Below are 10,440 nucleotides of genomic sequence, written 5' to 3'. Positions count from 1 at the left end.
TTGTCAGGGATTACTTCTCATCGAAGTAGCTCCAAAGACTTGATCGAGTCGAAGTTTTGTTCTTAAAGTGCGCTATGGGCCTAAACCGCTCATAATTGGGTAGATACATGTACCTTCTAAGCAAACTACACATTGCTATTTATAGAGAATCTGAGATTCAAACTTCTTATCAGCCCTGCCTATACAAAGTTCATCAGTTCATAGGAAAAACGGCAAGCATCGATTTTGACTTCTATCGTACACAAGCTATGACTAATAAAACCCAGAGTGGACCGGAAAGAAAGAAGTGGCACACAGTTACATGTCTTGCGATGCTTCAGCACACGTCAGACAGTGGATTTTCATTTACCAGAGACTACGAATATCTGCACAAGATGTGGTCCATTATGCGTCAGATACCATATAGCGTTACACACTGCAGTTCTATCATTGTGTGGTCTTTCCAATCGGGGACACTGACCTTAAAATTTATCCTTGTTTTATTTTTACGTAAATACAATTAAATAGTATTTTCCTAAACATAAATAAACAATTTTAAGCATTATTGATATGTTAGTGCAAAATCGCCCGTAGCATGTGTTGAAGGCGCCCTCGACATGTGATATTTACCTATATATTTATCGTATTTTTCGTAATTCAAGTAATTCGGATGAAGTTGTCGATCCTGCCGAGGAGTGAGCATACAATTTTTGCGAACGATTATTTTCATTAATGCATTCTTGCTCCTTTTTTTGCGGCCTTTTTTGTTTTAGGATAAAACAAACGGCGGACTGTACTTATACTACGATCTCGTGATATGTGTTTATTTTGCTTTGAGTTTTGAATAGCTTTGACTATTAGACTTGTTTGAGCTATCAGCTTTCTGTTTCACAAGTTTAGTGCTGCATTTTTGGTAGGATTTGTCCAGCTATGAAAAATAACATATCATTTAACTGTCATAAAGTTGCCAACTGGTTTTATTTACTTCAACTCAAGTTATAATAAAAGTTGTTCAGGCACCGCTAACTTTACGATCAAAGTTACTGTAACTCGTAACTATTTGTTGCAATACCACCATTTACTTCTGGAAAACATTATAAAATTATATATATGTACATAACAAAAGTCATTTTATCCATATAGTACTCACTAAGCATATTATTTGCACTTAGACAAAAAAAAAAATAAAAAAGATGAATAGTCTTTAAAGGTTTTAGCTTGTTGCAAAAATTACTGTTTCCAAAAAATGTAAATTCTGAGTACAAACGTCGACAACCAAATTATATGTGAATTGTAGTGGATTCTAATATTAAACTGTAATAGTTGTCGGGCTTGCTTATTTCCACTTTGACATAAACTTTCGTCGTTGAATCCTATAGAAGAGTTTATAGAAGCAGTTTCTAGTTTACAGAAGAGCCTTGAATATTAAGAGCTTCACCGTGCGAAGCTTTTATGCGTAGCTTTCAGACAGCTTTCAGCTTACAGGGAGCTGAGATAATAACCCTATCAAATGTATTCTGTGTTTTATTTTGTTTGTTTATAGTCAAGCGACACTTCGACTAGTCAGCCGAGCGTAGTTTCGTGAATGAGTAAGTTATACCGCATTGTGATCAGCCTCAAGGATGTTATCCCCTATTTCATGCCCGGGAGCGAAGAAGGGGATTCCTGCCCCATCTCGTATACGACCGCCTACCTCCGTTTCGAGTACGGGTGGCCAACCAGCTTCAGCAGCGGTGGCCCGGAGCACAAGTTCGGCAAGTCTCGGGTGTGAAGCCATTTCCCGTTCGCTGTCAAACGCTTCCTCCGCGTCCAATCTCGCATCGGAGACTGAGGCGGAGAGGGGGCCAGCCGCAGCGTGCAGCGCCGGTGACACGAACGCCACAGTCATCAACCACCATCAACAATTATTAGATGCAGCAACGGCATCTGACTCAATCAGTGAGTAAAGTCAGAATGTCACAGTATACAGAAATATTAGAGTGGTATATAAGTTCGCCGTTTCTTCCGAATAATTTGATGGATTCGAAATGGCTATTTGATCAAGTTCTTGCAGAGGGGGCTCCACAATCATGGCCATACGTGGCCTCGCGTCGTCGTTGAGAAGGATCATTTTGTTATCTATCGGGTTTTTCCGTTCTATAACCTCCTTCACTCAATGCAGTCTTGGTCATCTACAGATCTGCGTTGAGCATCAGTGCTTCTCAAGCACTTTCCAAAGCAAACACCCGCTCGGTTTTGCAAGACACAAACTATCGTCTGCTTGATACAAAAATCTTGAATTCGGATGTATCTCCAGGAACCGCGCAATCCCAAAATGCGATTCTTGAATTTTGCAAATCAGTTATAGAGTCCTCGCTATAAACGGCACATATATACCAGGCTGTCCCAGCCATTGTTAGACCTCAGCAAGAGCAAGTTCGAGTAGATGTAGAAATGCACGTTCATTTAAGCATCCGTATTTTCAATCTTTGAAGCTCAACATGCGGCTTCCTATTCAGTGCACAATAAATTTAGAAACATATTGAGGAGACAGATAATTTTCGAATGGTATGGGAAAATACGTTTAAAGAAAAAAAGGGCATTAAGAAAAAATTAACCGAATACACTTAAAAAGCAAAACCGTCATTTATATAAATATAGAGGTAATCTGCAAGTTAGTTAGCCAATTTATGACTTAAATATCCAGACTTTTATAAAGGTGCATATCCAATAACTTTATGATGAAATAAGAGAAATGAATGTTACCAACCAGTTTCGATGACAAGGGTTATATTCCGACTTGAATCACACTCGGATGTGCTTGCCACCCCAAAGTGCAGAAATCATCATCAAAATAACCTATATTTTGAAGTTTCATGACTTTTCGGCACTGAAGAAAGGTGGAAGGAGGCATTTATATTTTCTCTATCTCGACTGCCTTACAAATAACTACATGCTTATATTTGTCCACAGATATGTTCTACTTAGTTTAAAAAACTTACACAAGTATATTCGTAACATTCAGTCGATATGAATTTCGAATTCTGCGTATTGGGGTGAGGTCTAGAATTGAAGTTGTAATCGTTCTAAATGATAGTTTAATAACCGTAAGAAACGACAACTTCACTTATTCGCATCGCGCTTTTACACGCAGTATTTATTCATACATTAATGTATTTCGTCTGTTACAGTCAAATATTTATACGGTTGTTTAGTATTAAGCGTGACCGTTCAAATTTTCCAAGCTTCTTCCATAAGCTTCGTCCTCATATTTCAATCAAAACATGCGCGTTTGTTCTCTATAGGTTTCTGCCATTTGAGTGGTAACCTATTTATTACGCTGCTATAGACATTTAGGGGCATGAGAGTCTACGAAATCTCAAAAGGCTATTTTGAATTCTGTATTTAGATTTAAGTAATTTTCCTGCTAAGTTCTCGATCTGAAAAAATACTGATCCGAGAGAGGAGTACTTGGCAAATGTGGAGTATGATAGAGAGCTTTCAACTGTAACTTCTGTGTTTTTGTCACCGTGATCCTTGTGGTATAAGGTCGAGCGTTGTCGTGCAATACGAGTGGTTGGTATTTAACCACTGTTTTATCATCTCTCCCATTGTTCATTGTGCTTGAGGAAGACCCATGAAGTTGTTGTTGATAACATTTGCATTAGACCACTAAAAACGCCTAAGCTTTTGCAGCTGTACATCCGTCTTAAGATGCCACTTCTCTGGTTCAGTTGCGTCCACCAGCTAATGTAAGTGTCCGGAATTATCGGAGAGGAACCATTTTTTCGTTTTGTAAGATGTTACTACTCACTGCAAGGCTATCATGTTGTGTTGTGATGTGAAAAGAAAGAAAAAGAAGCGTCTTTTCGTTTGTTTTCGATTCCCGCTTCAATCATGCTCCACTTGTCCAATAATTTGACTGATGTAGACAGGTATGGTGTTCTTGCATACTTTAAGCCTGAGTGGTAATATATGTACACTTTGAAACGCGTCGACGGTTTTTAGCTTTTCGTCAGTAACCATCGTAAAAGACCTTTCACGAAACCCATTTTCGAGTTCGAAATTTTTGGCACTAACGGCTTAGGGTGTTTGTAGTAGCAAAATTTTCAGCGAATACAAGGTCAGTACAGCGAGGGACTTATATTCGTAAGAAATATTGAAATTTTCCGATATTCCATTGCTTACTGCAAACCGCCTGCAAAAAGCCAGAGATTTACAAGGGCACAGATGCATCAAATGTAAAAAACGTGTCGCAAATTATCGCACCATTATGAAACAGCGTCGTTGAAAATATCAGATTAATAGTTTCACAGTGAACAACTTATTGTGGTAGATGTCTGCCGATCGGATCCACTCCACTCCACTCCAGCCTACCCTAGATTTGGTGTTCGAGGATAGACTATATGTACAAGCATGATGTATGTGTGAAAAAAGTGCCTAACATTGTAAGTAAGCATTTCGTGAATATATGCTTGGAACAGTTACTTCGGAGGTAATCAATGATATAATACACGTTATAATGTATGCACAGTGTATACGGAACGATATAAAATGTCCGACGCGAAATTATTACTGTCACTACAACTATTAAGATAGGTAACCTTCGCTTTAATTTAGTAAATCGCTATATATATACACTATGGCAGATACGATATTATTATAGTAAAGATACCTTTGAGTTAGGTGAATCTGTCCAAACTACTTGCAATCATTGATTATTTAGGACATCCACGACATTTCTTATAAGCAAAAAAAAAAAAAAAAAAAAACAATTGGGATGTCGATAACGGTGGAATATTTTTTATGATCATAAACGGCTGATTTCTCTCAATTTTCAAGAAAATATTAAATTCATTTGAACTTTTTTGGACAATAAGACATATTTCTTAGTTTGATATATATATATTTGTATACACAGTTCACTCGTTACGGATAATAGGAAACTAGTCACAATTGCGTCCTGGATGTCAGTGAAATTTGATTTGACACTGCGTTATTTCAACGTTCACGTCAAAGGTCTATTTAACTTTGTCTCATAATGAGTATGTCCGCGGCAAACATCATAAACCAAAACGAAGGTATCACTATAATTGGTAATCTCCTGTTCATCCTAGCAACATTGTGGCTAACGGATGTGAATCCATAGCTACTTACGACAGATGTATTTGTTGTCTATTCTGTGGCTTACATGAGTTGAGCATACAGTAACAACAAACGTGTTCATTATTCCTGAGCTGTGTGAACGAGGAGAGGACACTCATACTACACTTCAGGTGGATTCAATTATTTATCGATGGGCCATACCGTCTATAGCACAATTCCCGTGGAAGTTAAGAAAACACCAAAACAAATAGAATGGGCGAGCCCGGTCGAACTATCACTTCTGTCTTACAGATAATACCGAAGTAGGCGGTGACGAAACGGCGGTGTGGAACACTAAATGAATCAACTATTCGGAGACGTAATCTCAACAATAAGAGCAGAACAGTTTTGTATTTATAAACTAAAGTCGAAGGACAACGTGATGACGAAGAATCTTTCATACTTGAACGACAGAACCGTCTTGCGCGAAGACCCACACAAAACGAAGCTGTATTAACGATGATGCTGTTCTCTGCAGCTCCGTTTGCGGATATCTATCCTTAATAATAGCGTCTATCTATTTAGAGAACGATTGCATGCAGTACATTTCTGCGCAGCGACTGAAGTCAATATTCTGGGTTAAAACTTTCTAGATTCCATTGATTTCCTGCTAAGCTACTTATATTTTTTAATTTGAGTATTCCTCAGTAGTTTTTATCTCAAAGTACTACCGTTCATTAAGTGTGAACTTGAGCCTAAAGCACTTTTATATGTAGGTAGCAGGGTAAACACAGTTTAGCTGTAGCCATTCAGCTTCCCTTCATGTATAAATAAATAGGAGTTTAATATATATGCTAGCTTAAGTAAACAGATACGTATTTTTCTGAAAGTTGTATATAACATGTACATATCCAAGTCAATGTAAATAATTTGATGTACAGATGTTTCGTGAATTACTTGTCACAGACGCATATGAGGCTCACAAACGCTGCTTTCCATTTCATCTATTATAAGTACTATAACGATTCAAACATGCTAATAATAATATCGTCTTTGCACTAACAAGTATTAAGCCATAAGCCGATATCAACGCCTTTGTTTGGATCGTTCGCTTTTCTCTCGCAGTGGTAGTGTGGGACTTGTCCGGTTTCCCTTAGGACATTATCCTACATTGATATGACTACCTAATAGCAGTATGGTGAACTAGCCGCAGCCTATTCCACAATAGCTGATGGATATAGCAGACGTTTTTGTTCGAACCAATGGGTCGATCCGCCGACCACCAACCGCCAAAAATGCGTACGCGGTCTGTCTGGCAATCGTGCAATGGCATCACAGCCTACTGCTAAGGACTACCCGGCTTCATCATTACATATATTACCATAAATACCGTAATAGTCTTAACTCGCTGAAGAAGGCAATAGCGACCTTATTTTGGCGCCACTGCTACTACAAGCTGCATCTGCGGCATTTGTTCCATCCTTCTTGTCCTTCTGGTCGATCCCGCTTGGGCCTACTACTATCACCGACTGCATCACATCGGTTGATCTTGGAACAGCCATTATGCAGTTCAGACTATTATTAGAGCAGTATGATTCTATTGTGGTCTTACCTGAGTATTATTGTCGGTTATATTTTGGTACCTACACTATATTGCGGCGGTAGTACGTGCTACTGACTTTGATTGCTGGTTCCCTCCTTTCCGGCCCTTTCACGGCTGCCGCTGTAGCCGACGATTGGCCTGTGCCCATCCATAGCAGCAGTAGGCCGCTTCCACCGCCATCGCTAACTACTGCGGTTCATGGATCATCTGGTAAGATTCGATAAGACAAGTAAGACGCTGCAGAAGTAGCGTACCTCATTTTATTCCACCCTCCCTCATTTTTATGTGGGTGACGTAGTGAAACGCGGTGGTGTCATCGGTAAGAACGTCGTTGTATAAGTTGGTACATAACGCCACCAGTTGCTGCTATTGCTTGCACCTTCGCCGCATGTAACTCGGCATCGGCGGAAATGGCGATATTTTAGTTGCTGCCTTCTGTTGTGTGATGACTTGTATTCCCGGTGCCGCTGCGACGGATATTGTTATTGTTTTTGGTTGTGATATCGCCTCTGCCGCTTGCCTGATTGCTTCCCGTGGCAACTGTTCCTCAAAATAGATTTTTTGTGTGGATGCCTCATCGGCTGATCTCTTGTTTTGTTGAGGAGCTTTCAAGGTAGGCGAATTGTCATAGCAAATATCGCTCTTGCGGGCTCCTCGGTTTACACTGCTGTTTGATTGGAGTTGTTAATTTTAAGGCCACTTAAAAGGTCAACAGCATAAAAGAACCGGAGTCACCGCTTGCTTCTTACCGGATTAAAACTTAGCCTATTGCAGCTCTTGAGAATATTAGGTCTCCATATTGCCTTATAGAGTGTTTTGCGCACCTGTTCAAAGTAAGTGGTGCTCGATCGTGTTGCTACTTCAAACGTCAGCCGTCAATCTTCAAAAAAAGTCACAAGGGATCTTACCTCACTATTATCAAGGGGGGATGTTCACCTTCTGTAAACGACTAAACAACATAGAATCGTTGTCTGACTACTGTCATTAAGCATGTTGTTTAATCTCATTGCTTAAGTTCAACCTAAGTAGTTTTCTAGTCCGAAAGAGTAGTCGAAAGTTTAACAACTTCAGGTAATTGAAGGATCTCATCCCCAGCCAAGATGTATATATATGATTTAAAAAAAAACTGCGTTTAGTCGTAGCCCGTTACTCACAATTTCCTAGTTGCTTCTTGCTATTTGATATTTTTTGTAGTCTGTGATCCTCGATTATGCAATTACTCGACAAAGATTGCACTAGATTTCGTAGGAGAACTCGGGGTCTCAACTTCAAGTTTCAGCCGGACTTTTTTCTTATGCAGGGAACACAAGTAATCTAATAAAGTGACAAACATGACATGCATTAGCTGCATCGTCTCTTATACCTGCTATGAGAATTGATTACGTTCACAAATACCTTTCGTATGCGAAGTGGTTAAAAAAAGTGTCACTTATGTTGAAGTTCCGTTATTTCAATTGGCTTACATAAAGCACCAACGTTTCCTCTATTTTGATATGATATCCAAATGATAGTCACGCCATTCAAATATTCTTCATTTTCATTCGTGGTTTAAAAGTATCGAGCTGCTATAACATAGCCACCAGGCTTCGTTTATACCGAAATAAGATAAAACAACACAATCAAGAAGAATTATGCTTTCTATATTTACTTTATAGTTGCTTAAAAGTTATTAAAAAAGCCATCTTTTAAAAAAAGCTTTGCGTTCAAAAGTAACTTAATTTGTTTCTATACAGTAAGTTTTAAAAACCTACTATTTAATACTTTCCCCGTGGGCATGAGATTCAAATACCTATAAAATTATTGCCGTGGATTGTCTTACATTATTTGAAAATGCTCGTCCCAATTATAAGATAACATGAACGCCTAAAAAATTATCCTTTGAGCATTGATTTTATAGGTAGTATTAAAATTCGAGTCCTTTAAACCAATTTTTCCAGCAGGCAGGTGGTAATTTCTTTTAATTGTTGGTTGCTTAGATGAATGATACGTCTCTTTTAATATATGCATATCGTGAATACGAAAAATTCAAAATTTTCCGCCGTTTTTAAATTTGAAAATTGTGACTGTTATCGCATTGTTTAAAAATAACGCAAAACCCCAAAAATCAGAACTATGGTGTGTGAATGCTTGCTTTAAAAAATAAATAAAGTAATAATGTGCGACAGATAGAGATTTCGCACAATTGACTGACAATAGACAATTCATTCAAATACAATTTAGGAGTGCCTGAAATCTGCCAAACAGAAGCAACAAAAAGAGTTCAGCAAAGTGTAACGAATTTTATCCTTTACGCAAACGATTTGAAAATGAGATTAATAATATATCTAAATACGAAGAAGGAGCCTTCCATCGCTTTCCTGCATCATTTATTTTTCTTCTCCAGGTGTTCATTGGGGTTTTGGTAATGTTCTGGCTCTAACACAAGAAAAAAATCGTTCGCACATTATTCCACATTTTTCTAGAATTACATCGTAGATAGAATCGGTTATTCTACCCCTAGAATGTACGGTTTCAAACGGTTAGAAAGATTTACATAATTTTTATGTAACTCTACTATGGCCGCACGAAGGATGACACCCTTGTACTCTGATATTCAGTTATTGATCCAATTTAGGTTATAAACATCAAATTTGCAAAAATTTTTGATTCACCGCAGATTCGATTTCCGTTTGAACTAAGCTAAGGCATATTCACAATAAATTAAAGGAATATACAGAAAGTCAATCAAAAAGCGCACTTACGAATCACCAAATTATGCATAAAATAGAAATGCTTTAATAAGCTCCTCAGATTCGTTTCCAGTATTCCTTGAACTTCTGATGCTCGTACTGATTAATCCATGGGCCAAAAAGCGAACGAAGAGATCAATCGGAAGCGTGGTTAAAAAATGAACCAACGTATTTTATTCAAAGATGGTTTTCAACAGTAGTAGATATAATTATGTAAACATATTTGCTTCTGTCTTTGAATTGATCGTAAGTTGCTTAAACCCTATGGATACTTTTCTTGGTGACTAACGAGAGCATTATAAAGATAAACCAGCATATTAATAATTGGATAACTTACAGAGTTTTTCGTCAGTTTGATATTTTGACATTATTTCCAATCTGTCCCTTTTCTATGAAGAAGTAAGAAAAAAAAAGGAGAAAAAGTTTGCTTGAAGAATTACTTTATGTGGCATGGCCTCTTTTATAAAGGGTGTTACTTTTTACTTCCTGCTGTAAGGTGTCCGCCATGACCTACCGGAGGCATTGTACATCACCGAAGGCACACGTTTCCGATGTTCCTTATGTCCAATGTATGTGTCACGTGCATAATATTCACGGTAAGAACTGTGTGGGGTAAAGGATATATTCACCTAGTACATTCTACTTTGCTTGCTTTCTATGTTTAAGGTACAGTTCACAGCCTGTTACTTAGCTTCACTATATATGTCCATAGACACTATTTAAATTCGCTTTTATCGCTTGGCCTTTACGCAGTTTTATCACCAAAAATCTCTATTCCGCGTCAGTATTTAGATCAATGCAATCTTTTTAATGGCAGATAAGCTTGCTGGGAGAGACGCTCTGGAGAAGATGCAATAATACGCTATATATAGCACAACAGAAATACTCAATAAAAGTAGTATGTAGTATACGTACAAACTGAGCCAACAGTCATCGAACAGTTCGAGGGACCTTCGTGGTATATCTATTAAAATAGTTTGCAAATTATTTTAACAAAATAGTATTGGTTATTCGTATTATTATCCCTGACATTAGGATCCATCTTTTTGTAAGGGTATTATTTAG

General features: G+C 38.0%; 1 protein-coding gene and 2 long non-coding RNA genes across 4 annotated transcripts in view; 2 read left to right on the top strand and 1 right to left on the bottom strand.

Annotated features, from left to right (window-relative positions):
- LOC111265442 (uncharacterized) overlaps positions 1-10,440 on the top strand; it is a 49,007-nt gene that overhangs the window by 3,941 nt on the left and 34,626 nt on the right. Inside the window, exon 2 of the mRNA XM_086970507.1 lies at positions 1,523-1,917. Coding sequence (XP_086826633.1) covers positions 1,602-1,917 — 316 coding nt within the window. The 5' untranslated portion in view covers positions 1,523-1,601. The remainder of the gene's footprint in view (positions 1-1,522; positions 1,918-10,440) is intronic.
- On the bottom strand, positions 3,086-5,523 carry LOC111265454 (uncharacterized). Its single transcript, XR_002683472.2, has 2 exons — positions 5,116-5,523; positions 3,086-4,156 (listed from the first exon to the last, which is right to left on the bottom strand). It is a non-coding gene; the product is annotated as an uncharacterized LOC111265454 (long non-coding RNA).
- The window catches only part of LOC147752802 (uncharacterized), a 5,437-nt gene continuing 1,588 nt past the window's right edge, over positions 6,592-10,440 (top strand). Inside the window, exons 1-2 of one of the 2 annotated variants that reach the window (XR_015313079.1) lie at positions 6,592-6,856; positions 9,872-9,944. This is a non-coding gene — a long non-coding RNA (uncharacterized LOC147752802). Of the gene's footprint in view, positions 6,857-9,871; positions 9,972-10,440 lie in introns of both variants that reach the window. The other variant, XR_015313078.1, reaches the window with a different exon arrangement.

Source organism: Varroa jacobsoni, unplaced genomic scaffold (assembly GCF_002532875.2).
Source record: "Varroa jacobsoni isolate VJ856 unplaced genomic scaffold, vjacob_1.0 scaffold_974, whole genome shotgun sequence".
NCBI lineage: Eukaryota > Metazoa > Arthropoda > Arachnida > Mesostigmata > Varroidae > Varroa > Varroa jacobsoni.
Note: the sequence above shows the minus strand (reverse complement) of the source record. Positions and strands in the feature narration are given on the sequence as shown.